The 27,904-nt window shown below is 40.4% G+C and overlaps 3 protein-coding genes across 6 annotated transcripts; 2 read left to right on the top strand and 1 right to left on the bottom strand.

Annotated features, from left to right (window-relative positions):
* Nucleotides 1–834: 834 nt before the first annotated feature.
* On the bottom strand, nucleotides 835–23,950 carry urb2 (URB2 ribosome biogenesis homolog). Of its 4 annotated transcripts, XM_077713494.1 has the most exons (14): nucleotides 23,663–23,950; nucleotides 22,841–23,002; nucleotides 14,935–15,012; nucleotides 10,490–10,633; nucleotides 10,196–10,372; nucleotides 8,482–9,524; nucleotides 8,265–8,403; nucleotides 5,431–7,753; nucleotides 5,150–5,310; nucleotides 4,952–5,062; nucleotides 3,803–4,045; nucleotides 2,763–2,859; nucleotides 1,979–2,112; nucleotides 835–1,179 (listed from the first exon to the last, which is right to left on the bottom strand). In XM_077713494.1, the coding sequence occupies exons 4-14, from the start codon at nucleotides 10,613–10,615 to the stop codon at nucleotides 982–984; spliced, it is 4,752 nt and encodes a 1,583-aa protein (XP_077569620.1). In that variant the 5' UTR covers nucleotides 10,616–10,633; nucleotides 14,935–15,012; nucleotides 22,841–23,002; nucleotides 23,663–23,950; the 3' UTR covers nucleotides 835–981. The 4 variants fall into 4 exon arrangements, with proteins under 4 accessions (XP_077569620.1, XP_077569621.1, XP_077569623.1 ...); XM_077713495.1 differs by lacking the exons at nucleotides 14,935–15,012; nucleotides 22,841–23,002; nucleotides 23,663–23,950 and adding an exon at nucleotides 11,880–12,193; XM_077713497.1 differs by lacking the exons at nucleotides 14,935–15,012; nucleotides 22,841–23,002; nucleotides 23,663–23,950 and adding an exon at nucleotides 11,572–11,662.
* abcb10 (ATP-binding cassette, sub-family B (MDR/TAP), member 10) lies at nucleotides 11,458–18,780 on the top strand. The gene is made up of 14 exons (XM_077713498.1): nucleotides 11,458–12,289; nucleotides 12,978–13,184; nucleotides 13,250–13,452; nucleotides 14,480–14,614; nucleotides 14,860–15,006; nucleotides 15,143–15,278; nucleotides 15,362–15,457; nucleotides 15,525–15,734; nucleotides 15,817–15,896; nucleotides 15,963–16,143; nucleotides 16,508–16,551; nucleotides 16,817–16,851; nucleotides 16,951–17,009; nucleotides 17,129–18,780. Exons 1-14 carry the CDS (start codon nucleotides 11,881–11,883, stop codon nucleotides 17,320–17,322), a joined length of 2,136 nt encoding a protein of 711 aa, XP_077569624.1. The 5' UTR covers nucleotides 11,458–11,880; the 3' UTR covers nucleotides 17,323–18,780.
* Nucleotides 22,760–26,525, top strand: acta1b (actin alpha 1, skeletal muscle b). The gene is made up of 7 exons (XM_077713499.1): nucleotides 22,760–22,921; nucleotides 23,711–23,847; nucleotides 24,396–24,720; nucleotides 24,933–25,094; nucleotides 25,220–25,411; nucleotides 25,507–25,688; nucleotides 26,022–26,525. The coding sequence occupies exons 2-7, from the start codon at nucleotides 23,719–23,721 to the stop codon at nucleotides 26,163–26,165; spliced, it is 1,134 nt and encodes a 377-aa protein (XP_077569625.1). The 5' UTR covers nucleotides 22,760–22,921; nucleotides 23,711–23,718; the 3' UTR covers nucleotides 26,166–26,525.
* Nucleotides 26,526–27,904: the final 1,379 nt, after the last annotated feature.

The raw sequence follows: 27,904 nt of genomic DNA, 5'->3' as shown, positions 1-27,904 counted from the left end.
AATTGCTTTGGAATCAAAACAGACTTTGGAAGGAAAATATAGATTTACATACTTGAATGAGTAGTTTTACATATATTTTTGACTAAACCTTGACTAAAGTCCCAGACAAAGCATGGTATACTCGCACCATGCTTCATGAAGTTGATCTGGCGACGTAGCAGAGTTCCTGTTCCCAAACTTCCCGATAAGCACCTCTGCTAGTTTATCGCCAATTTTGTTTGCATTTCCCAAATCCTGACTGCAGAAAGCAACAACTTAATCAGTTTATAGCTATCTTTCTCTTCCGTGCAAACACTTGCTAATCTCATTAACGCAAACCAGTTTTTAATGGGTCGATTCAGTCATGACGTTAATCTCTTCCAAATTCTTTGGCTGCATTAGCATCAATCTAGAATAAATATGAACTATTCACAAACATAGTGCATCTGCAACTGTTTTGTTTTCAGAATTATGCAGGAAAATCTTAAAAATTGATGATCTTGGTAGCATGGGAGTCGACGCTAACGGTTATTGTGCCGCTACAGCACAAAAAATCCCAGATTCAGCTTTAATCAATGCATCCTTGAGCGAGAGTTGTTACAACAAAAAAAAAAGCAATATGGTTCTGACACAATTCATCACGTTGACTAAGATTGCAGTCATCACATTGATTCATTTTAGCAGCGGCACTGCGACAACCCCATTAGCAAATGAACAATTTTTGATCCGGCTTGAGATAGCCCATTCAAAACACCCCCCCCACCCCCACAAGTAGTGCAATTGTATTTGGAGTAAATTATGCTTAAAAAGAAAAAAAAACTTTGGAAAAAAAGACAATAGCAAAATTAATGTATCTTGCATTCTACATGATTTATTTGAATAAAAATGTTTTTTAAAATTTAAAAAAAACCTAACCTCCATTTGTGGATTTCATTGCCTCAGTGTTTCAAATTGTAGCACATACTAAAGCTATATCACAAATTTGGAGCTTGTTAGGTGATTTCAAACAGTGTATTTTTCCTCTCCTTGCCTTTTGGTTTTGTGATAGTGGACAAAGCTCTTGTGGAGCTCGCTAAACACCTCACAGACTCCGGGTTGCAAGTTCGCCATTAGGAATTTGATATCCTGCTCCATACACAGGTCCAGTATCAGGTAGATGCCTTCTGTCAGGTGGAACTTGATGTCTGGTCGCAGGGTAACCTGGAAAAACAAGAGAGTCGTCTATGGTTGTTCAAAACATTCAAGTTGAATGCAGTGCTTGTAAGACGATTAAAAAAGACAAAGGCGTAAATCGTAGGGCACGATAACTTGGATTGTAGTGTGTGGGTAAGCCCTTCCACCCAAAAACAATGCAAAGTTACATTTGAATTTAATGAAATATTCGCTCTTTAAAAACACATTTAGAGCACACAAATATTGCTTTCCTCCCTTTTCCATCAGCATGTCCATCAATTCGGTCAGCTCTAACGACGTCCATTTAAAAGTGTTAATTTTGCTACAAAACGCTGAGTCAAGTAGACGTCGCATTAAATTCAGTCTGTAAGCGGAATGGAGCCGTGTTCACAAGCCAGACGTGACTCATAGCCTTGAACCAACATCAAGCCAAAAGCTTAATTTCAGCACACCAAGCTCGACTAATCCTGAGCTTGTCCGATTTGGAAACATTTTAAACCGCGCCGAGGAAAAAAAAAAAAAAAAAAAAATGCTCCACTTTTCTTTTTGCATCAGAATACCACTGCTTTGCACGTAAAATTGCGCCAGCAGGGCTACGTCACCGGATCAGTTGAGATAGCGACCGCTGCCTAATTTGTGCGCGCCTGCCTGTGTCACTCACTGCTGCGAAATAAATGGCTGACATGCGTGACAGATGGTTTTGGATCTGTGACTATGTATGACTGTGTGTAATGTCTGTTACCTGTGAAAGCTCTTTTCCAACACTAATATTGGAAAAATAAATCACAGAAATCAGTGGAGCATTTGTTTGCTTATGTGTGAGTACCTTTTGCATCTCTGTGACGTATTGCGCCACCATGAAGGAAGACAGTTTGGATGAATTCTCAGAAACGACGGCAATGTGCGAGTACATCCTTTGTACCAAGCAGGAGCACTCTAGATAGACTTCATTTTCTCCACCTGTAAACAAGTTTTGACAACTAGGTAAAAATTTGAGTGTCAGTACTTAAAGTGAAATACATGGCTAAAACAGAGTGGATATGAAATGATCTGAAATGCAAAATGATAAAGTAAACTCATGACAAAATTGGGGTGATTCGAGTAGCAGATGAGGGGCTAGTGGGAAAAAGTATACTGTATAAACAAAACAAACTCAGTTAGTTCTCCAGATGTTTTTCTCAATGCTTAATTTCAGTGGCCTGCTGTCAGTGTTAGACATTTTCTCAAGCATTGACGTGTAGTCCTCTTAAAATGAGTTTTAGGTTTCAGAAAAGCAACTTTTAGGAAAACTAATCTGAGTGGTGCACCTTTTTTAACAAATCTCTCTTATAGATGCCACACCAGTGTCATAATGGAAAATACTGCATTAAACTCAACGACACATAATATTGCCACATTGCCATACAATAGTGTCTGGAATGTGTATGCTAATGTTTGTACCTATGCAAAAAAAAAGTTTTACTGTCAAACTCTTATTAAAAGTTTTAGAAGAAAATCACAATAAGCCCTCGCATTACCAATTTTCAAAGTAGATTGGAACAAAATCCTTACTCATAGCGAATTGTGACTTTGAGCTGAGTTTAATTTATTAAGAAATTTGAACAAAGTACCTGTGTCACTGAATCCTTTCTGCCGGCCTTCCTGCATGATGGAAGCCACTAGACGGTAAAAAACATTCAAGAATGATGGCATGGCACTCAGCATCACCTGAATGCACACAAGGACACTTATGAACAAGCGCATCTTTGTTAGAAAACAGAAAAATGCATCATGAATGTCTTCTTCGGCCTCAAGTGACTTTTAATCAAGTCTTTTAGGAGATTGTAAAAATCCATATTAAAAAGTTTCTAGAAAATGTGATAAATCTCAGTGCCCATGTTTATGATCTGAAATGAACTTTATCGTTAAGCTTTCCCGAAGTTGCCTACAATCATGGAAACTTACATCCACATTTCACTTCTGTAAACAATAAGTTATCTAAATGCTGATTAGAATTGGAGCGCTGCCAATTCCCTTCTGTGAAGTGTTTCGGGACCCTAGAGCAAGGCATTGAATATAATCCCTGGGGAATTTGAACATTCATTTTACATTCAGTCTCAAGTAGACTAACAGGGGAAGAGGAAATGAATAGAAAACACATAAGGGAGAGGGAGGGGATGTTGCAGCTGATGTCACTGACTCAAATGGCTTCCATCAGTAAACGCCAGCACTCCACCCACCTCCCGACACTGACCTATCACACTTCCCCACTCCAGCTCACTCAAACTGAATTTAGCATTCAAGTCACATCCTCCTCTTCTAAACTCTTGCATCTTCCTTCAACCTGTTTTTACTTCTACATTGCCAAATCTTTTCCAGCTTTTCTGCAATGGCACGCTCTAAATTAATATTTCTTTTATGCCAACCTTCCCAGTTCACATGGCTTGGATGTCTTGAAGAGGTACATGATTGGACATTCATCACCATTAATGATAATAAAAGCAAAAAACTAATAAATGGGATGATCAGGTTAAATCTAATACACAGCTGAAAGAATCCTTTAAAAAAAAACTGGCTTAAACACAGCAGGACACAACACACAGTTTGTCTGAAAGGAACGACATTGAGAATGAATTATCAATGCGTACATTTGCACGCTGTGAATACGCACCTCAGGATGACACTGGATGATGGCAAAAAGCGCCTCATGAATAGCCAGGAATGCTGAAGAGTAAACAAGTGCGGGCAGGTGGTCAAGCGGCACGGCCTGAAGCGCCCCGAAGACCAAGACTACGTGATGAGGGTTGCTGATCACACCCTCGCCCTGGCGCAGCAGTGTAGTCATCGCTGTCACGGTAGGAACGGTGAAGGTCAAAGTCAAGCTCGTGTCCCGGCTTGACAACCTTACAAGAAACTTTGAGAGAATTGCAATGTTATATTGGTTACCATGGCGTGTTTACTACTATTTTGAGTTAATAAAAACATTATTATAGGACTACTTTTGACAAACGAGTACCCTGAAGTATAAAGGGTTTTTTGTATTGTTTAGTTTTTAATTAAAACCAGTCATTTGGGTCAGTACTTTTGTGGGTTTACACATAAATCTAATTATGCCGGCAAGCTATAACTGAATGGCAAGCAAACATGGTTTCACTAGGAACCTAAGCTTAAAAAAAATATTGACATAAAAAGTCTTTTAAAATATAGCATATTGAAAATAGCTAGTATACATTTCTCAAATATATTAACATGTACTGCCTCCTGCGTTAGCATACAGTACAACGACGAGAGTATTCTGGCTCCACTGATGGAAAACACATTGGCACTTCATTAAATGGACCAAACATTGCCAAGTGCGTGTTTGTGCGTGTGTGTGTGTGTGTGCGCGCGTGTGTGTGTGTGTGTGTGTGTGTGTGTGTGTGTGTGTGTGTGTGTGTGTGTGTGTGTGTGTGTGTGTGTGTGTGTGTGTGTGTGTGTGTGTGTGCGTGCAATTGTCATTTGACGGCTGTGTCACTCCTAATGAATGTCAGATGTTCCTATGGCATGTTGTCGGTAAACGATTACGGGTGCAAAACCATAGTGATATTACTTAACTCTTTGAGTTTCTACACTTCAAAGCTCTAATTGTGAACATTATTCTGAGTGATCTAAGATTCCTCTTTAAAAAAAAAAAGGACTTTAAAAATAGTTAATACAAAGAAATTGCGGCGAGTGTACCCTCTGTCTCATCTCATATAGGTAAAGTTGCCTAAAACAAAAAATAGCTGTTTCCGACTAACACTAAAAGAAGTGAATAAATCATGTATGCATTTTTTCTCACCACCATAGCAGACAGAATTTGTGGCACAAAAAACCATAGAGCTTTGCAGCAATCCTCAGGTAACTGGCAGAAGGAGAGCAACTTGACCAGGATGACGGCAGCCAGCACTTCCTGAAAACGACGATTACAAAAAAAAATGGTCTGGCATTGTCTGTAAAAAAATAAATAAAAAATCTAAAAGTAAAATAAATATGAAACCTTGTAGTTTCCAGCCATTAGCTTGCAAGTGTCCAACCCATCTTTGATCATCGTAAGCATCAAGCTGAACTGGCAAAGAGTACTGTTTTCCAGCAGATGGCGCAGCAACTCCTGCATTGCTGGCTCCAGCTCACATGTATCAGATGGAGAAAGCCACGGAGCTATTGCACAAAAATTCATTCAAACAGGATTAAAAACAGCCACAATAAAAAAAAAAAAATAGAAAAAATACAGAATGGCCCTTCTATTTGTTTAACAATTCTATAACTTGTATGAATTACCTGTTAAAAGTTTATGTACACTTCGAGTGATCTCAGAGTACAATTCATCCAACAGTTTCACTGTGTTCTCCTCTTCCTCCGCCTCTTCTTTCTTCCTTGTCACTGCCATGTAAAATGCTGAAAGGAAATGCAAAGAGCAAACCAGGAAATCCACAGGCCTGGCTTCGGAGTTAATTTCTTTAAGGGTATGCTGGCAGAAATCCTGATAAAGAGTCATCTGGCTCAGGTTGTTTCTTTCCTCGCCCCCAGCTTCCAAAGTGGACAGCTCACAATGCAGCATGGTTGCGACGGTTTCCACCACAAAGGCTGGACTGAGCGAGCAGGGGGACTCTTTGACAGAATTCCCAACAATCTCGGCCTGAAGAACTGACTCCACAGCTGATCCCAGTGAGGATGTGGTTCTTTTAAGCATCTGGGATAATATTTGATTCAATGTTTGACGCCTTCCCAAGTTAGAAGTCATTGCCTGAGAAGTGGAAGCCAGCGATGCCAGGAGAAGATGAATAGACATGATCGGCACCCCAATCTTTGGTGCAATGTGCTGACTGGTCATAAATGATGCAATCTGTTGCAGTTGAAGATTCTTTCCCTTCCTCATTATTATTAAGTGGACCAAATTTCCAACAAAGTCCTGCATGGATTTGATCAAATCCATCCAATCAGAGCTGCCGGTGGAACTAAATCGTTGTTTTTTGCTGTGCCAGATGAGGGAAGACACCACAACCTCCAGCAGTGTGCTGCTACGAATAATTCTCAGAACACCTGAGAAGTGTTTGCCCTCCACTAAACAAGCGAGTAACCTGAGCAATTTCACTTGGAAACCTACATGACATTCCACTGAATCTGGAGACTCGGAATAACAAGCAGTGGATGTGAGCAGGAAGGTAAGGAGGAGGAAAATGGAGGACATATCTTCAGCGTTTGGTCCATCGACATGAAGGCTTGATAAGATTTGCAGCACGTTTAACAGCTCTTTGACTTTGTCCTCACTCAAAAGCACAAAGACTTGCCCTGAGTTGGAGGACACCATCATATGGTCTACCAGGGTTTGTTTTAGCAGCTCACCGTTTTGGTCTTCCTGAAACTCTTCAAGACTTGGACAATCTTGAGGAACATGCCCGGATTTTAGAACTCCCAAAATCTTTAGTGCGAGTGAACCAATCATGGCAGAGAATAATGGCGGTAATTCAACGACAAAGGGGCCAGGAATCATTTTTGCCGATAGGACGGAGACAGATAGTTGATCTTTGCTTCCTTTGGAATGCCCACTTAGTACTGAATCCACTAGGACATCTGCAACGCATTTCACATCTTCTGGGTCCATGTAGGGGATCAGCAAAGGCAGATTGGAGGTGACAATATACCAGTGTGCCACACGGTGGTTAGTGGAGTCCACATTGCTTATATGTTCGTCCCAAATCTGATCTGCTTTTGAACAAACGACAAGCTCGTCTCTGTCTGAAATGAACCTGACTACATTATTTAAGGCCTCCAGGGTAGCCGGTTCTTCAAGTGAATCTGTATCCAACAGAACTTTCTTCATCTGTTGCAAAGCGAGGAGTTTTAGATGAACAAAGCTGATTGGACTGGAAAGCTGTAGACGTACAGAGTTGATTTCACCATTTAAAATATTCTCTATGCTGGTTAAAGCTGTAGAGCTACAGTCAAGGGGTGTGTATTTGTTACAGTAAATATGAAAAAGTGTGTCTACTTCAATCCAGGTGTATCTGAGCAGAAGCATTGCCTCTTGGGTTTTTTGCTTCCATAGAGACATAGATACTATCTGTGACTTTTCCAGGTCCACATTCTTCTTTCGTTTCTTCCTTGCGCTCTGATCTGGACTCACATTTGCGTTTACGTCCTCACTTTCCGTGGACAGCAGACTCTGCAGTTGGTTGAGAACCTTCTGCATCTCCTCCATTAGGCTTTGACCTTTTCTAACTAATGGAAGAGGAGATGCATTTTCAAGAGTCTTCAAACTAAATGAAAGCACGTGAATGAGTTGGCTGAGAGAAAAAAGCTTCAATGATGCATCTTCACGCTCCTCTACACTCTTTTTGTCACCATTTGCCATCCTGTCTTCTTTTTCCAAGCCGGGTAAAATTGATTTCTGTATGTTCTCCAGCACTAAGGAGCAAATGTCTATGCCCTGAGAGGGAGGAGCATCTAGAATGCAGGTCCTGAGAGAGGCTGATAAACCATTGCAGAGAAGAGGGGGGCGTTTGTCAATGGATGGCTGACAGATCACCAAAAGGAGTGTGGAGAAGAAATGGGGCAGTTGACGGAGCTTGGTGTATGTCTGGAGAAGGCTGGACAGGATCAGCTGTTAGAGAAGGAAAAACACTTAAGACAAGTGAATAATATAAATCCTTCAAGCTTCCACCACAACCTCTGTCAATCAAAAGCTCGATTTTTTTTCCACCATTAAAAAAAACAATTAGAGGACACTGGTTTAAAAACTATACTAGAATATACTAAACTTTAAAATTGGATTGCTATATAGTGTTGATTAATTCATTCATTTTGTTTTAACACTGATTTTTTTCATATTTTGTATAGTACACAAAATGTATAAATATAGAATGATAAAGATAAAATAATACTAAATGTCAACAGCCCATTTTGGGTCATGTAGGTCACATTTGAATACCAAATGTGAATATTCTGCAAGATTTCAATGAGATTACATTGATTTTTTTTTTGTTTAAATCGGTACTAGCTACACGGTTACCCATTTTGTATTATTTATCGGTTATGCTATATTTTGTGTTATTTGCATGGCTTTTTTTTGGTAGTAATAATTACAAATAATAAAAAGGAAAGTAGATGAAGACCTGTCTGGCCTGCTGGACTCGTGCTTCCATACAGTCTGCATTAACCCAGGTTGAAGATAACAACTCATCCAAATCAGGTTCAAGAATCATGTGGTTGAGACCCATAAGAACCTTCAAACAGCGATACCAGGCAGGAATGCTGAAACCAAAACAGATTGCTGGTTCAATTAAAAACATTGAGTCTTATTTTAACGTAAAAGAAAAAAATTTTTTTTACCTTGGCTGGGTTTGACTGAAGAGGATTTGTGCGAGGCTTTTGTAAAAATTGAATTGGACGTTTGCATGTCTTATCTTATCCGCTGTCACGTTATAAATATCAGCTGACAGAGCCTGGCTGAGCAGTGATTCCAAAGCAAGCAGAGCCAGACTCCAACTTTCTGGGGAACAGGGAACATCGGAAAAGGACAAATCCAGCATGGGCGTCAACTTTGTGAGGAAATTGAAACACAGCATCCTCTGATCTTCCTCTTTTTCCGCCTTACATTTTCTGTAGCTATCCAGAAAGAACTTGAAAAGCAACGGCACAGTGTTTGACTTCACCGAGTAAAGCAGCGGTGGCTCACATGACCTTAATTTGGAAAGTATAGCGCTGACTGGCCTTAGTGGGCCTTTTGGCCCACGTTTCCCAGAATCATCTTTGGAAGCTAGAAGCTCCTCCCTGTAAAATGCCAGGTGCGCATCAGAAAATAATGATAACTGAAGGATTGATTCCACCCTCCCTCGAATATCTCTGCAATCTTGCTGGCGGAGACTCAGTTGTGCGAGTGAAGGAGCATACTCGGCAGACGTCAGCACGTGTCGCAGGAGCAGTAACGGCTGGAATAGCTGGTTAGTTACCAAAGTGAAGACTCTATTTGGATTGGGTTGTTGCCGTTGAATGGATAAATAGGACGTTAAAACCTGAAGCGACAATTCAAATAAAGGAGCCGCAATGCTGTTTTCCTCTGGCTTCTTCTCCAACTCGTGGTTAAAAAGCACTTCAGTTTTACAGTCCGGGTCGAATGTTTGAACACATTCGCTCTCGGGGTCTGTGATAGGTTCAAGTGGATGGGATGCTGAGGGCAAAGCTTGTTGCACTAGACGGCAGGCCAAGGAGCAAACTGTTACTGAAAGACTGGCCATAAGTTCATACTTGGTGGTGAAGACAGATGAGAGCGTGGAAGATGAGAGAATTGCCTTACACACTTTCAGAAGGGTGGGCACACCTACTGACAACCTGGTTGAGGTGCCGGCACAATCCTCAAGGAGCTCGAGCAACAGCTAGAGGGAAGAAAATATAAACATTTGTCGCCTCAATATGCATCTGAATTTGTAATATGTTGAAATTAATATTTTCAGATATAATCTCGCCAATTTTGAGGGAAAATTGGCCTTTTTTGGTCCCAATGCAACCTTGGATAAACATAGAACAATGTGTCCTACAAACACAATGGAACATCTTGTAGCAGATGCTGTTGATGTGGGAATCAGGCATTCATTTTGTTTTTGTAATTGTTCAAATTCGGGTATTTCTACAATCGAATTATTTAACCTATTATCCAAATGAATGAATAAGCTGATTTTTGCATAATTAAATGAGAATGTGCACTGGACATGCAATGTAATTTGAGTCTCAATGTCAATGTCTCAATTTTTTGTTTGTTTGTTCAAGAGTATTTATAACAGAGTAATTGTGTAGTAATAGAGGTGGAGCTAGAAAAAGGCAATGAACTGAATGTTGATTACACACAAAATTATAACGCAATGAAACCTAACATCATTAGCTATTTTATATACAGGAAAATACATCAATATGGAAAAAAACTACCATTGGCTAGTTTATATGATCATAATTGGATGAAGTATTTATTGCAGTATTTATAGGCCTAGCTAAATAGGTGACAAGCTAAAAATGAAACAAATATGGCAGGATTTAATAAATGCTTACACACCTGAGCCATGTTGAGCCTTATGCTGATCGCCTTGCCCTGCTTGAGAGCCAAATGGAGCTTTTGGCTATGAAGAAATGTGTCAAGGCAACTCCACAGGCCCTCCAATACACTTTGTGAATACTCGAACTTTTTATTATACCAGCCAGTCAGAGAATATATGCACCAATCCAACAAGACCTACAAAAACACAAAATAAGGTCTAATGAATGAGTAAACCTCATGACAAGAAAACACTGCTAAAACCGCATGCATTTGCGACATCAGCACCACATTTTTCAAAGAAAAGAAACACACTTGTTCCTTGTTGGGAAGTAAGCACTGAGGAGAGATCCAGGCAAAACGTGCAAGCTTTATCTTGTCCTCCCAAGGAGTTTGGAGGCTCTTGAGCTTTTGATGGATGCCAGAATAGATGGTAGCCATGGTTGCTTCTTCTCAAACCTAAAGAGGAGAAAATGGAAGCCAGGATTCTTATTACTATTGACAGTATGTAATAAAACACACATTACTGGGCCAGTGAGGAGCTTAAGCACTCCTTAACGTGCAGCTGTGTCTATACATTGACCTCCTCCTCTAATGTCGGACACATTAGATGGATTTAGCAGTTTTGACACGTGAAAGTTAGTTCTAGATCTATGTCCAGGTTTACAGGATCTCAAAACAGAAGATTATTGTTTGCAAGTGACGGCTAACTGAGTAGCACAATGAGATAACGAGCTATTTGGCTACTACCAAGTTCCCGATTTTCATCTGCGAGTAATAAAAGCAAACATTACACCATGCAAGCAGTGTTTATGAATAAATATAATCAACCCATTCATAAAATCAACTTACGTTTCCTATATTCACACGTGTCTCCTGTTTTCACATTTCAATGACCTTTCAACTTACGAACAGCGTACTAGACTAAAGCAATAGATACCACGAACAAAATCAAAGATAGCAGTCTAGAGACTTTCTACATAGAAATCTTCATGCAGAAATCACATTTTGCCTGTTTTAGACTGCTCTTGTTATTTGGATTAACCTTGTTTTTCTCACATTTGAAACAATCACGCATCAATGAACGAATGTATGTTTGCAACTATAAAACAAAAATAATTTTAGAAGGTAAAGAAACGTACATATTGGTAAAAATGAGCAGTATGACGTTCTGTGGTAAACCAAAGTACGTAATGCATGCGATCTTAATGTGTGATCGGTTGCTTTTGCCTGACAAAGTTTGCATACACGAGCAGCCATTGAATTGTCTTTTAGAAGGATTGTTGTGGAAGAGTGCATCAAATCGAGGTCACCTTTCCTGTTTTTTTCCCTCAAAACTTCTGTCTCAAGTATATTCCTGTTTTATGCGTTACTCGTTTACTTGACTTGACATTCACCTTTAGCCTGGCGATCCCGGTTTGTCACGACTGTTGACAAATACTGCCAAGCAGATGACAGTGACAGGACAGGAGGGGTGGTGTTCGCCTGTCGCCGATAAGAGATAAAGGTCGTGAAGCGGCTGTCAAAACCAGATAATATGGATAATAACCGTTCCTAAAAACTGGACGATGTAGTAGAAAACGCGCTTCTCGCTATGCTTACGTGAGTCTGTTCCACGGGTGACGCATTCCATGCACCTGTAACACCCACACCCAGCGAACGATATCGTTTCCCGATCAATCGTCGTGAAAACCCGAGGACCCACCATGCGATTTTTATTCCGTATGCCGATATGTACGCACGGACTGCATTTTCACAAGCTGCCACAGTCCCGGACGTTGTGCTTCACCGTCTCTGATGACCCCCGTAGGAGATTTCCTCTGACCGGTTCGAGGACCTCGGCCTGCCCACCGAGCGGCTTCCTTCTTCGGTCAGTCGTGTCGGCGCTGTCCCGCCGGGATTTTGCTTCGCTCCACTCAGGCGCCTTCGCGAAAACACGGACACGGATACCATTTTGCACACCCGTTGCCTATGGAAGCTCCTCGGTGCCCTCCACATCGGGGTCTCTGAAGGGACAGACTAACACCGAAAGCACCGACACCCCGACCAATGTGCCCCTGGAGGACGTTAAAAGGGTTTTGCGACTTGCTCACCCAGAGAGGTGGAAACTATCAGGTAAGGTGCAAGAAATTTTCATGTCCAAAGTCTACCTACCCCTGTTAAAAAACAACAACAACAAAAAACCTCAGTGGTAAACTATTTGCACCACTAATGTGATTTAAAGTTAAAGACAACACCTGATCATGCCCATTCCAAGAAAAACACTGAAGTGTACTGTGAAGAAAAAAGAACTAAAACCAGTATTTCCAGAAAATGTCTCCCCTTAAAGCAGACAATCATCTTAATAACATTCTACAATTTTAATCAATCAGATTTGAGTTGCCCGCTCTGACAAATTATCTCCTTAATAACTATTATCATCCAAACCTGTATTTAAATAAATGACTGGAATGGTGCATACACACTCATTTAAAAGATGGGGATATTAATAGCTATGTTAAGAAGGACTCAATGATAACAACACCCATGTTAAACTTCCAAATTGCACATTTCAGAAGTCACTGTGGTCCAGTGGCAAGTACATTGCTCAGAACTTGCGATGGTGAACTTCAAATCAGGAGTGGTTTGAATTGAGGGAGGGAGAGGAGGTAGAGTTGAGGGAGTGTATATATAGTGTATAATGTTTCAAAATACATGAAAATTAGGGGCATAATGTTCAACCTTTTCTTCATTGTATCATCCAAATGACATTTTATTTTTCACTCCAATCGTTAAGTTAGAATGTCTCCTATTTCTCTCCTAGCTGCTGTCGGCTTCCTAACCATCTCTAGTGCTGTCACCATGTCGGCACCATTCCTCCTGGGCAAAGTGATCGATACAATTTACACAGCTGGGACAGATACGGAAGCCATGGTGTCTTCCCTGACGTCGCTGTGTCTCGTGTTGACTGGTGTTTTCTTGTGCGGTGGGGCTGCTAATGCCGCCAGAGTCTACCTCATGCAGATTTCAGGTGCAATTTTAATTTGACTCTGAAGTGGAGGCGTTTCAATAATAGGGTTCCATTTTTGCCCGCAGGCCAACAGATTGTCCGCAACCTTCGCGCCTCCGTGTTCTCCTCCATCCTTAGGCAGGAAGTCGCATTTTTTGACAAGAACAGGACGGGCGAGCTGATCAACCGCTTGTCTGCCGATACGGCCGTGGTCGGACGCTCTATCACGGACAATCTGTCCGACGGCCTGAGAGCTGCGGCCCAGGCGATTGCTGGCGTCAGTATGATGGTCAGTGTGTCTGTTTGGTGGATGATTATTTATAACTCATTAGATCATTAGATTAAAAAATATATGAATGATTGTGAGACTCTTGAGTGCAGATCGCCATTACATGTGCACCTGCCACTGAGATTGACTCACTAAAAAGACTTCAAAATTAATTGTGGAGCTCTAATAAATAGTCAAATTTAAAATGCTTTAATATGCAATTTGGTATTCTGGACTGGTATTTATTCTGAACTCTTGTAAAAAGCACAATGTGGTATTTGAAATGATTATTATTTTAATGATATCTGTAAATTAAATTACAACCCATTACAAATCCAGGTCATTGCATTTAAGACCAAAAAAAAAAATGAAACTGAGGAAAACCTGACAAACCCATGAAAAATGTTTCTCCTGACTATATTATTCAAAAAATAATTTAGCACACTTAAAAGCATTTCCATTATTTGTAGTGGGTTGTGAATGTTGTTCTGTTGTGAGCTTAATGTAACTAAAGGTCACAATGTAATTAGCGTGGAAGCAAATCCGTGTCTGCTCGTAACACGGCACATGCTTCCTGGAACTGTCGTTGATGTAACAATAAAAAGCTTGCATACAACCAATAGTACCCTGAGAGCAGTTGATATCCGTGTGCACTATAAGGAAGTATTTTTGTTTTTTTTTGGCCTGGCTACTCTAATTAGATGGAAACTGGTTTGAAGTATGTCTCCACCGTTGTAAGGAAATGGGCGGAACAATGGCAACCGCACGTCTAATGTTGAAACCAAAAGAAAACTTTAATTGACTGAAGCTTTTGTGATTTTTAAACTACAGTTTTACTCATTTACAAAATACAATGCTTTATCGATCAATCAGTGATAAATGAGTCTAAAAATAAATTGTGGTTCACTCATCGCCATGGTTACTGAAGTTTGATATTATGACCAGTTGACTTTGGAGGTTTATTTGAACTAGCTAACACCACTCGTCCCTTTGTTGTCTAAACTTATCACCCGTTGCTTTTTTTTTTTGTTTCCCCTTCCTCCTGTAGTTCTATGTCTCTCCTAGCCTGGCGAGCTTCATGCTCCTGATTGTGCCACCTTTGGCCGGGATGGCTGTGGTTTATGGCCGATATCTGCGCTCCATCTCCAAGCGCACACAGGACGCCTTGGCCCAAGCTACACAGGTACACCATGCAAACTGACCTGAGAGTCAGCAAGCATTTCGAAACATGTTGAGAAAGTGTGTAAGAATGTGGTAATGTGTGTTTAATGAAATTTCAATGTGGTAATCATTGCAAGGAAGTTTGACAAATCTGACGACATTGAAGTCCGTTAAAACCACATCATTCGACACCAAGCTCGTTATACCATTGCTTAAAATTTGTGCCGAAATATTTACCACGGTCCTAAAAGTTTTGTTTGTGTCCAGTTGGCAGAGGAACGAATAAGCAATATGCGGACTGTGCGAGCCTTTGGTAAAGAACTTTCGGAAGTCAACACTTACACGCAGAAGACAGATGAAGTCCTCAAATTGGCCAGGAGAGAAGCTGTGCTACGTGCCGCCTTCTTCGGAGTGGTAAGACTGAAAGAGAACCAAAATAATATAAAAAAAGTGCTGGCTTGTAACATTGTCATTCATTGAAAGGCCAACCCTGAGGCTTCTAATAGATATCAAACCAACCATAGGTGTGTGCATGCATGTAATGTTTCAGACTGGTCTCAGCGGCAACATCATGATCCTGTCCGTGTTGTACAAAGGAGGCCTTCTTATGGCAAACCAGCATATGACTGTGGGAGAACTCTCCTCATTCCTTATGTACACCTTTTGGGTTGGCATCAGCATTGCAGGTAACACCCATTTTAGATGAATGCAACATGCTCATTGATGCTCCAACTGTGAGTATTCATACTTTATTTTGTGTGATGTCCAGGTCTGAGTACTTTCTACTCAGAACTGATGAAGGGCTTTGGCGCAGGAACACGACTGTGGGAGCTGCTGGATAGAAAACCTGAGTTTCCTCTCAATGGTCAGATTTGACAACACAAGAGCAGAGATAAGCGACATTTACTCATACTCTCTTTTATTCTCCACAGAAGGACTCATTCTTCCTCCAGAGCAGCTAAAAGGCCGTTTGGAGTTCCGTGACGTCTCCTTTGCCTACCCAACGCGTAAAGATGCACCTATCTTCAGCGATCTCAATCTTTTGGTGCCAGGCGGAACCATCATGGCTGTCGTCGGACCGAGCGGATCTGGAAAATCATCGCTAGTGTCACTTTTGCTCAGACTGTATGATTGCGACTCGGGTAAGGCTTCCTCGTTAAGGACTACCATTGCTGTACTAAATCAAGTGGGAAGGTGGCGGCTCAGTTTTCACATCTCCTCCAGGCATCATCACTGTGGACGCCCATGACATCCGGGACTTGAACCCCTACTGGCTCAGGAGTCACATTGGAACTGTCAGCCAGGTTGGAGGAAATTTTTAAAGGCCATTTTTGAGAGAAGCCAAATTCTCACGAGTTTTAATTTCTCAGGAGCCAGTCCTGTTCTCTTGCTCCATTAGAGACAACATAGCGTACGGAGCCACGGACCCAGAGGCCGTGACCACCGAGGATATCTACAGCGCAGCCCGAGTTGCCAACGCATACGATTTTGTTCAGGCTTTTCCTAAAGGCTTTGACACTGTGGTGGGGGAAAAAGGAGTGCTGCTCTCAGGTGAGCATCCAGTGTGACCATGTGAACCTATGACTCTTATAAACTCACTGGCTGTCCTTGAAATGTTCTTCTGACGCAGTGCTTCTCAAATATTTGCTATTAAGTCTTTTACTTATGAAGAGGAACATTTCTATCACAACCTTAGCCTCATGCCCTATGCAGTACTCCCTCAATTATTGCGAATTCTTTACTTTGTGACTTTTTTTCTGCTATTAATTGTTGAAAATGTTTAAAAAGTACTACTATTTTTTTTAAATACATTAGTTTACATCCACTACAATCATGCATTTGTGTTCTTTCATTTAGATATTAATGGCAGAACATGTCAGTAAAACCTGAGTAATTATCTGAATTTGTTTTGCAGGTGGTCAGAAGCAGAGAATAGCCATTGCCAGAGCTCTTCTGAAGGTCAGGAAAGCTCCCAAGTTTTTCACAATGTGCATTCACATGAATCCATCCCGTGACAAATCTTAAGGATTTCTCAGAACAAATTGTTTGTCATTTTCCTAGAATTTCAACTCACAAGATAAATGGCGTTGGGCAGTAATAATGAGCTATTCTCTGGAATCAATGAATTAGTTTCACAATTGTTCCTTTTGACATAGTCAAGTTGAGTGCTTTTTTTTGGTCATCTGACAATATTGCTGTTTCATTTTACTTTTTCTGTCATCAGAATCCCAGGATTCTGCTTTTGGATGAGGCCACCAGGTATGACAGTGTGTGAGCTTGTGTTTTGACAAATCATTTCAGTTTTCACACAATTATCGAGAATAGAAAATCTTATTCTCTGCAACCTCTCTTTCTTAGTGCGCTGGATTCCGAGAATGAGTTTCTGGTGCAGGAGGCTTTGGAGCGACTTATGGAAGGTGGATCCCATTTCAGTTTCTTTGTCAATTCAACAATATGATGTCACGCTTAAAATAATATTTGTGAAGTCTTGTATCTGAGACAGACAGACCATTCATTATTTGCTTCTCTTCGATAGGGAGGACGGTGGTCATTATCGCTCACCGCCTTTCCACCATCCAGAACGCCAATTCTGTCGCAGTTCTAGACCAGCACCGTATCGCCGAATGCGGACAACACTCGGAGCTACTGGGAAGGAGACAGGGACTCTTCCGAAAACTGATGGAGAAACAGGCTTTTCTGCATGAGGAGCAGAAACGGGCCCTTAGTTAATTCCCAGCAAAGGGATGTGACGAATGAGAAAATCAGCTGAGGTAATTGCTGGGGTCCACCATGCCTAATAAACCTAAAAATGTCACCATTTACCCCCTTAACTTTAGTCTGGAAAAGGTTATTCCTCACTGGAAGGAAATCATAAACAGGAACTTCTCAAACTGGAGATGATAGTGGTTTTAAAACATTGCCATGGATGAATAATCCAGGTACATTACATTATTTGTATGCATTGTGCATATAACCATTTTTAATACCAGGGGCCTGCTGTCATCTGTGAGCCCATTGAAAAAGGAAAAAAATATATTAAGACATTCTAAGAAATGCTAGGTGTGTATTTATGTTTTTTTATGTTTTAGTGAATGATTTAACTTGAAGCTTACACAGAGCCTTTTTTATAGTTTATGGTGAAATAAAGCAGCTATATTGATGATATTAAAATATAGAACACTATTTTCCACGCTTGAATATTTCTGTATTAGATATTACAAGTGCCAACACTGTTTGTATTGAGATTTCATTGAGTTGATATCTTGCTACGGTGATTCAAATATTTCCAATCAGAAGTCTATATGATTATTTATCCAGTGAGTTTATTTGCAAATATTTGTCACGTGCGTTACAAGCATCAAAAGTTCATGTTATTCTGTTTGTCACATTTTTGTGCCACTTTTTAGGGTTATTTTCACACAACTGTCAGTTCAATGTACCAGTATATTGATGAAATGATGAAATATATACTACTTTAGATGTTTACGGTGGTTTTGCAAAAACACTTCAATCACTTCAAATCCCCTTTATGAAAATATAATTTTACATTTTGAATCATACTTTTCCCCTCCTAATTTTTTTCCATCCCAGCCTATGACAATCTTACTCACAGGTCAAGAGCAAGTCTCTTAACTAAATCTATTTGTTTTTTTTTTTTTTTACTTTCAAATGCTCACATGACTACTGCACACAGGGTTAGCATACTTTTTATAGCATAAAGTTAATTGCTTTTTACTTACTACATTGGCACATGTTCATGCCCATAAAGGAAAACATTTTTAGTAAATGTTAATATGACATGTTTGATTTTAATTTGTGTAGCCCCTGAGATTACTTTTTAATAAGCTTACTATCTCCCAACTTTCCCAGATGTTTTACCACAAGTAAACAAATATAGGAAATGAATAGTATTTGCTTTAAATTACATTACATGGTAGCCAGATCTTCGGGCAGATCTATTTTTATAACACAAAATGTACTCCACCCTTTCAAATAACTAAAAATTCATTTCCAACAGGAGAAATAATCGACTCGATTTGGTGGTGCTTCAAAATGTATTCTGATAAATGTACCATTTCTATATGTCCATGTCATGAGTTTTTAAATGATCATTTCTGCATTGGATCATGTTTTGCTAAATTATTCTAGTTTTGTGAAAACAAATAAAGTTAAATTTCTATGTGCAAATCTGATGTGTTTAATTTCAAGGACCACTGTGTGTGTGTTTGTGTGTGTGTGTGTGTGTGTGTGTGTGTGGTGTGTGTGTGTGTGTGTGTGTGTGTGTGTGTGTGTGTGTGTGTGTGTGTGTGTGTGTGTGTGTGTGTGTGTGTGTGTGTGTGTGTGTGTGTGTGTGTGTGTGTGTGTGTGCGTGTGTGTGTTTGTGTGTAATCCATCAGCTCGTCACCTGGTGGTGTTCTTGCTCCAACTTGAGCCTGATATAAAGAACTTTTGTTTTCTTTTTTTATATATGTACTATATGATAGAAATATTTGATTTGAAGAGTCATAAAATTCAACAACAAGATTTGTGATGGTACAGGAACAAATGAAGTAAAAATGGGATTAGTAGTCTGGATTTAGAAAATACATTGAAAAACACCATTCCAAGATCTTTTCTGACATGTCAAATTCATTGCTAACAGGGGAAATTGTATAGAAATACACAGCAATAATTATTAGTAATGTGAAATCTAACAACAAGCATAGGCAATTTTCTTCTAGCACTGAAATTTCTCATGGGAATCACTATTCATGTCACATTTAACAATACAGGCCCATTTAAAAAAATAAGGAAAATTTGAAAATCATGCAAACAATTCCATAAAAAAATGAACATATTCATTAAAAGCCATTTTTTGGGACATTCAACTTATTTATAGGTCTGTAAAACACAACAGTATATCAGCTACCTAACAATAAGCATTCCCTGAAAAAATAGGAAATATTGCTAATTTTGTCTTGCATAATCCTGCTGCTGTTTCATGAACAATTTTCCTCCTCCACAGCAAAAATGCTTACAAAGTAAAGCGTAGATCCAGCACCCCCCATCAACTGTTTGTCTCCTCTTGTACTCTTTCTGTCTTCCCGTGAATTTACAAGCTAACAAACCTCACAAAACACCCAATAAGTCCGTCAGCTGGCATCGTCACACATCCACTGACACACAACACTTCTTCTCCCTGACACCTGCTGCCTGCACACACACATTCCCACAACCACACGCACACTCTTTCACCTCCCCATCGTTCCTCCACCCTCTCATAGTGTGTGTCTTTCTCCTCCCCCTTGCCCCTTCTGACCTCCTCTGGCTGACAACTGCGATGGCCGTTCATATTTTCGGGCCTTTTGCAGGCAAGCGGCGCATCAAAAATCGCACATGATCAGTGCGTTAAAATAGCTGAGCCCCCCTCGCTGTCCCCCCTCCCCTGTCGCATTCATTTACGCTCATTACTTTCAATGGGCACCCGAGTAGGCATATGTATTTTCACACGTCCCACTTTCCAAAAAATCGACCAATGCGTCCCTGGAGGACGTTAAAAGGGTTTTGCGACTTGCTCACCCAGAGAGGTGAAAACTATCAGGTAAGGGGCAAGAAATTTTCATGTCCAAAGTCTACCTACCCCTGTTAAAAAACAACAACAACAAAAACCTCAGTGGTAAACTATTTGCACCACTAATGTGATTTAAAGTTAAAGACAACACCTAATCATGCCCATTCCAAGAAAAACACTGAGGTGTAATGTGAAGAAAAAAAGAACTTAAACCAGTAGTTCCAGAAAATGTCCCACCTCAAAGCAGACAATCATCTTAATAACATTCTACAATTTTAAACAATCAGATTTGAGTTGACCGCTCTAACAAAGTAACTATGTAATGGTCTAACAAGTAACTGTGGTCCAGTGGCAAGTGCATTGCTCAGAAGTTCAAATAGTGAAGTTCAAATTAGGGGTGGGTTTGAATCCACTCTTTGGAAGAATTTTTCAATTTCTTTATTGAGATAATGAAAAGATAAATATAACTTCCAAATTGAACTTTTCGGAAGTAACTGTGGTCCAGTGGCAAGTAACTTGCTCAGAACTTCATATAGTGAATTTCAAATCAGGAGTGGGTTTGGATCCACTCTTTGGAAGTTTTCAATTACTTATTGAGATAATAAAAAGATAAATATAACTTCCAAATTGAACTTTTCAGAAGTAACTGTGGTCCAGTGGCAAGTAACTTGCTCAGAACTTCAGATAATGAATTTCAATTCAGGAGTGGGTTTGAATCCACTCTTTGGAAGTTTTCAATTTCTTTATTGAGATAATGAAAGGATAAATATAAAACCAAATTGTGTATTTCAGAAGTCACTGTGGTCCAGTGGCAAGTACATTGCTCAGAACTTCAAATGGTGAAGTTCAAATCAGGAGTGGGTTTGAATCCACTCTTTGGAAGTTTTCAATTTCTTTATTGAGATAAAAAAAGGATAAATATAACTTCCAAATACCACATTTCAGAAGTCACTGTGGTCCAGTGGTGAGTACATTGCTCAGAACTTTGGATGGTGAAGTTCAAATCAGGAGTGGGTTTGAATCCTCTCTTTGGAAGAATCTTTCAATTTCTTTATTGAGATAATGAAAGGATAAATATAACTTCCAAATTGTACATTTCAGGAGTCACTGTGGTCCAGTGGCAAGTACATTGTGCCATATTATTCTGTAAATCAGTATAATAATCCTAACCCCAAGGGAGTGTGGTTGAGGGAGTGTATATATAGTGTATAATGTACCAACTTGCAATTTTGTTTGTCAAAAGTTTATTTTTAAATGTTAAAACCTCAAGAATAGACAATTTAGCGGGAAACATTTGAAATACAAAGTCTGATAACTGTTGAAAGTAACAAGTTGCGTCAATAGAAAGTCACCATTGTTAGTCTTCCAACTCAGTGTGAACAATCCACTGATGCATCAATTTGCTGTTTATATAATAGGAAGGTCGTGAAAGGTGAAAATGTTAGTGCTCTTATTACAAACAGGCTAAGGACGCTATTGTGCAAACTATTCTGCTTACTAAATTCCGAACATACATTTGATGATATCTGATATTTGATGACTATTTCCGTTCCGTTACCAAGTTCTCATGGTTGCCCTCTATCTTCTATATCAGTCTATTCTTTGAGTAAACTCCAGCGCATGCATCATTTTTTTAGATAGATATATTTTCCCTCTTTATGAGCCAAATTCTGATTGGTCCATTTTCACTTCTGTCTATGGTCGCACTCCTTCCTTCCCAAGTCCCAGGAGTTTATTTTAACCTTCTTGGCCACTCCTCTTTCACTCCTTGTGGCCCCTCGTGGAGCACTCACACCTGCTAACACACTCACATACACACATGTGCTCTGCATGTACACACTGTATTCCCTTTACAGCCTTTCTTTATGCACTAGGTGGAGTGCAACAGAGCTAAAATTAATCTAACTGCTCCTGTGAATAAGTTCCCTTCCTTATTTATTCAATTAATCTCAGACAGATTTGATGCTACTGCCTGTAGCTATCATACCAGATTTGAACACTTGAATGATTACACACATCAATGAAGGCAAACTGATCATGATTATTGCAGATTACGGATAACAAATAAGTCACAAAAGTAATTCACTTCATGCCCAAAGTCTGACCAATGTGCATGAATTAATACGCATAGTGAATGGAAGTAAATAAGCGCAATTGGAAACATGTCTGTCTTTTTTTAAATTTTTTATGAATGACTTGACATGACCACAAAGGTGGTTGTTTTTAACCCGATGGGCTGACCGCCCAGTCATTTGGGCAGAGGCCTAAATGCGTTCAGATGAGGGCAGCATTTTCCCATTTTAAGGCTATGAGATGCCTACTAGCAACAGGTATCTAACCCTGCTTGGTAGCAACTGGCTTCTCCCTGTGGAAGCCCCACCCCGCCATCAGCAGCAGCACCCCTAGGGGTGCATGTGCTCCTTATACGGCCCTCAGGAGTGCCCGCGAGTCTCCCCAGGAGGTCGAAGCGACAGTTCCAAATATGGTAGGCGCTCCTCTTTGTCGCAGGGGGCGCGCCCGAACTGCCACTCATGACCCCTGATGGATGAGCATCACATCACTCTAGCCCCCCACTCCCACCCTCCCCAGCACCCCTTTGCCCCCTGCCCTGCCCCCAGGCACTGGCAGAACCCAAATATGGCTCAGGGCCGGGGAGGGTACCTTTGTGAATGGTGGAGGTTGTGTATATAAACCGACCTGGTCGCCGAGAGGACCGTAGCTGGTTCAGCAGCAGCACTGGTTGGGTCATTCTCTCCGAGCCGCAGAAACTCTCCTAAGGTAAGACGCTGACACTGGGACTCCTAAGGCCCTCGCATCTGGGGTTGAGGGCAACACACTGGGGAAATGTTAGGGGTAGAACTGTGGAAGAAATAGGATGGAGAAAATTTAAAATGTAATCTTTAATTCTTAAATTTTACAAACTGTATTGATGACCCCTAAAGGGGCCAGCCGAGAGTTACTAATACAAAGCTCATAATAATTACACTTGTGAATATTGGATGTCAAAATTATTTAATTCACAGGACACCCAAAAAAACATATTTACTTCAATTGTTGAATATATTCAAAGAACAATCAGTTAATTCAACCAGTATTAGACTGCATAAGTACTTGTACACAAAGATCAAAGTTATAACAGAATATTTAAACTAAAAAGTAATAATGCTGTAAACCTTTTCTAGTATCATTTCTACATTTTCATGATGTTGTTTTCATAGTGAAAAGCCTAAAACCAGATATTAGTTCAAACCTCATCTAAACTATAATATCCAATCAGATTTTTCAGATAAGAAAATCCACTTTGACTTTTTAAAATGTCATAACATTGCAATATCATCATAGCTTATACCTCCCACAAATGTAGTGAATATGAAGGTTTACTACAGTGCATCGTGGATATCGATAGGGCCAGCTGTGGCTAAACTACTATCACTAGAACTAAAATTAGTTTACTGTGTACAGCATCATTTTACCAAAACTGAAAACTATGCCACGGCTATAAGTAGTTCATAGACACACTTGCAGATTGTATTTCAGGTGTAATACTCGCCGTTTTCTCGCCCACAGAATCCATCATGTGTGACGACGATGAGACTACCGCCCTTGTGTGCGACAACGGCTCCGGCCTGGTGAAGGCTGGCTTCGCAGGAGACGATGCCCCCAGGGCCGTGTTCCCCTCCATTGTGGGACGCCCCCGTCACCAGGTAAGCATGACCCGAACCGTTAGCCGAAACTAACCGTAACCATATGGATGTAAACATGTTAAGAAATAGCATACAAGGGGTAATATGAAAACTCGAGCAATTGTTATTAAAGAACTAACTTATAGTCAGTCGTCTGACAAAGTGAAGCACGTGACTTATCCCATCCAATCATAAATTAAAGATCATCAAATCGATAGTGAAACACGTGATTTATCTCAGCCAATCATGAATTAAAGCTCATTAAATCACTTGTGCTAGAATGTAAGGAATTTTTTTCATATAATTCATTTTAAATGTTATTAATATATATGTAAATTATATTTTTGTAGTGTTGTTTCTGACAAAAAGTTATTTTAAATATATGGATGAACAATAAAAACTAAGTTTCATCTGATATTTTCCTCAAGATCTAATGATGGGCCAATTGTGTGTTAAGTCAGGTCATTCTTTATTTTATAACAGGTGCAATTTAAGATTTAAAAATAATAATTGTCTACTATGAGGTCGTTATTTGGCACCATGATCACCCATTTGTTTTCCTCTTCTAGGGTGTCATGGTCGGTATGGGTCAGAAGGACTCCTACGTCGGCGATGAGGCTCAGAGCAAGAGAGGTATCCTGACCCTCAAGTACCCCATTGAGCACGGTATCATCACCAACTGGGACGACATGGAGAAGATCTGGCACCACACCTTCTACAACGAGCTGAGAGTGGCACCCGAGGAGCACCCCACCCTGCTCACTGAGGCCCCCCTGAACCCCAAGGCCAACAGGGAGAAGATGACCCAGATCATGTTTGAGACCTTCAACGTCCCCGCCATGTATGTGGCCATCCAGGCTGTCCTGTCCCTCTACGCTTCCGGCCGTACCACCGGTGAGACTAATAATGCAATACATAATACATCATATCTCCCAGCCTTTTAGTCTGGTTATAGTTTTTTTTTCACTGTATAGACTTATTGCCTGCAATTGACAAGTATAAAAGTCCAATTAATATAAAGCTTGAGGAATTGCTGTGAATTGTCATGTTTCTTCGCCGTCAATGGCATTCAATGATGGATTATTTGCATCTTTTGCTCTGTACAGGTATTGTGCTGGATGCTGGTGATGGTGTGACCCACAACGTCCCCGTCTATGAGGGTTACGCTCTCCCCCACGCCATCATGCGTCTGGACTTGGCTGGTCGCGATCTGACCGACTACCTGATGAAGATCCTGACCGAGCGTGGTTACTCTTTCGTCACCACCGGTAAGCAGCAATTCTGCAAAATAAATCTACTAAAACACATATCCACCAGGGGGCAGTGTGACAACTCCCTGCAAAAAAACCTTACTAAAAACTGATTTTTAATAACAACTTTTCCCTCTTGACAGCCGAGCGTGAGATCGTGCGCGATATCAAGGAGAAGCTTTGCTACGTGGCTCTGGACTTCGAGAACGAGATGGCCACCGCCGCCTCTTCCTCCTCCCTGGAGAAGAGCTACGAGCTCCCCGACGGTCAGGTCATCACCATCGGTAACGAGAGGTTCCGTTGCCCCGAGACTCTCTTCCAGCCTTCATTCATTGGTAGGTATTTTGGAAAAACACAAAGAAACATGGGCTTACCCACTTGCCCTCGTCGTGGACCCTCATCCTAATACTTGTCCTCCTCATCTGACAAGGTATGGAGTCTGCCGGTATCCATGAGACCGCCTACAACAGCATCATGAAGTGCGACATTGACATCCGTAAGGACTTGTACGCCAACAATGTGCTGTCCGGTGGTACCACCATGTACCCCGGTATTGCTGACCGTATGCAGAAGGAGATCACCGCCCTGGCTCCCAGCACCATGAAGATCAAGGTAAATGACATTATGAGATGAAAACTCAAGCTTTTTCTCACAACTTTTCATTCATTTTAAAAGGTTCATCTAACAATTTAGTCACCATTCAAAAGATAACTTAACTTTTTGGAAAGAAAAATATACTATTTTTGATTTTGAAATCATGCCCAAGCCACTAGTTTTTGTTCATAGTCTTTAATCCTTTTCAGAATTCCAGGGGAATTATCTTGACATTACTCATAATAACTTCCTATACATTTTATAGAAGAGAATTTCTACATCTTGCTCTCATTGTGATTTGTATGTTACTGTTACTAAGTGTCCCTGACCACATTCTCCTTCTTCACCCAGATCATTGCTCCCCCTGAGAGGAAGTACTCCGTCTGGATCGGTGGCTCCATCCTGGCTTCCCTGTCCACCTTCCAGCAGATGTGGATCTCCAAGCAGGAGTACGACGAGGCAGGCCCCAGCATTGTCCACAGGAAGTGCTTCTAAATCCCTCGTCCGCCCCGGCTTCTCCGCCCTCCCCGTCTCCAAATTTGCGGAAATGGATCGAGGACAAGAAGCAGGAGAAACAACCTCTGCGGCACTGCAACACTCTGCTGTCAATGGACTGCCTGTCTGTGCTGTTGACCTTCTTAACTATGCATTGTTCCAACAAATGTGCATATTTTTTTTGCTGTCTGTTGCCTGTGTTGTACGGAGAAAGGCTGTGAAAAACAAAAAAACATCTCTGAACCATGCAACCAACCAAAAAGAACTTTAATAAAAAAAATTAACAACAACATGTTGCCCAACACATGTGAATGTAAGTGTATATACATATTATAATTTATTAAAGTCCACTATTTGGTACCTTTGACCCTGTTTATTATTCTTAAATTTAAAAAAAAAATACTTAATAGTAGTTATAATGGCAGTGAAGCCAAACAGGGGAAAACAATGAAATCCCTCAAGTGGACAACTGGGGTTAGGAAATTCCTTAAAAAAATATATTTAAAACATATTAGTTTAGGGAGAGGATGGCAGGGTCTCAACCCGCCTAGATTGGAGGAGGAATGGGTCTGATTGCCTTGCCCATCAGCCACTGCGGCTGGGTTGTTGAGTCCAGTGAAAGGCGAGTCCTTCCTTCCCATTCTGACTTGTCTGGAATGCACCCAGACAGCAGAAGCAGGGGCAGATCTGTTTTTGGGCCCTGACTAGATGACGGACACTCGATACCTTGAATCCCGCACGACGAATGGGAGCGAACCCGGTCCATCTTTAGGCACAACAAGAACCTGCGGGGCGCAGCGGGCGGCACCCTCACAAACATGCAAGCCTTATAAAGCACATAACCTTAGCTAAAGGTTTGAGTGGATGCACTCATCTGCGTTATTTTTAATATGGAATTCAAATACATTTACGTATGAAAAGATTCCAACTGATCCTCGTCGACATCTACTGTGAAATGATGCAATGAAAACAAATTGGAGGTATCACCGTGTTTGTGTTTGTTTGGAATTGTTAGCGAAAAGTCTGCATTGGCTCTGCTCATTTCACATCAAACCAGTTTGTGGCTCTACATTTAGAAAGACAATACAACAGTACTCAAAGAAATTTGTCAAAACTGGAATTGGATAAAATCTAAACGATACCCATAGTGTATATATTTTATCCACTGCATAATAAAGGAAAATGTTACTGCTGTACTGATAGTTAAGATGAATTGGGAAGTCTCAATAAGCAGTATATATACAGTTTGCAAACACCAGATATTAATTATAAAATTGTTTTTCATAATTATTTGTATTTTTATTTACTTGCTATACCTTTGAATGAAAACAATGATAAAATAATGTAAAGATGAATCAAAACATCGATACCATTAACATTTCTAGTTATGGGCCTCAATAACACTTAAAAAAATAGATAATAAATAACTCATTACCTGCTATTTACAACAACAAATGTGAATTCATTTAAATCGTTAATAGGGATGTTTCAGTGACATAGACGCCATTAGACGCAAGATCCAACATGCATTATCAAGATTTACAGCCTCTGCGTTTACACTTCACACAGATTAGAAGAAATGTGTCCACAAATGCCACTTTCTATTGTTGGCATAACAGTAGGTGTCAATTGTTCACTTTTTGGATTGGCCACACGAGCACCAAAAGCAAAGTGTAGCCACTGTAAACCCCCATACTTATGCTCCTTTATTTAGACCTGATCCACCATAAATCATTATC

Source organism: Stigmatopora nigra, chromosome 3, assembly GCF_051989575.1.
Source record: "Stigmatopora nigra isolate UIUO_SnigA chromosome 3, RoL_Snig_1.1, whole genome shotgun sequence".
Classification (NCBI taxonomy): Eukaryota; Metazoa; Chordata; class Actinopteri; order Syngnathiformes; family Syngnathidae; genus Stigmatopora; species Stigmatopora nigra.
The sequence above is the reverse complement of the archived record's forward strand: the minus strand, read 5'-3'. Positions and strand labels throughout refer to the sequence as shown.

Excerpts from the sequence above, each read along its gene's own strand:
- urb2 (XM_077713494.1), bottom strand. The coding sequence starts at position 10,615 with ATGGCTACCATCTATTCTGGCATCCATCAAAAGCTCAAGAGCCTCCAA. Across the intron at positions 9,525-10,195 it reads TAAGGCTCAACATGGCTCAG|CTGTTGCTCGAGCTCCTTGA; the intron begins GTGTGTAAGCAT and ends TCTTCCCTCTAG. Across the intron at positions 1,180-1,978 it reads ACGTCACAGAGATGCAAAAG|GTTACCCTGCGACCAGACAT; the intron begins GTACTCACACAT and ends TTGTTTTTCCAG.
- abcb10 (XM_077713498.1), top strand. The coding sequence starts at position 11,881 with ATGCGATTTTTATTCCGTATGCCGATATGTACGCACGGACTGCATTTT. Across the intron at positions 15,007-15,142 it reads GTGCCGCCTTCTTCGGAGTG|ACTGGTCTCAGCGGCAACAT; the intron begins GTAAGACTGAAA and ends GTAATGTTTCAG. Across the intron at positions 16,852-16,950 it reads CTTTTGGATGAGGCCACCAG|TGCGCTGGATTCCGAGAATG; the intron begins GTATGACAGTGT and ends TCTCTTTCTTAG.
- acta1b (XM_077713499.1), top strand. The coding sequence starts at position 23,719 with ATGTGTGACGACGATGAGACTACCGCCCTTGTGTGCGACAACGGCTCC. Across the intron at positions 25,412-25,506 it reads CTTCCAGCCTTCATTCATTG|GTATGGAGTCTGCCGGTATC; the intron begins GTAGGTATTTTG and ends TCATCTGACAAG. Across the intron at positions 25,689-26,021 it reads CCAGCACCATGAAGATCAAG|ATCATTGCTCCCCCTGAGAG; the intron begins GTAAATGACATT and ends TTCTTCACCCAG.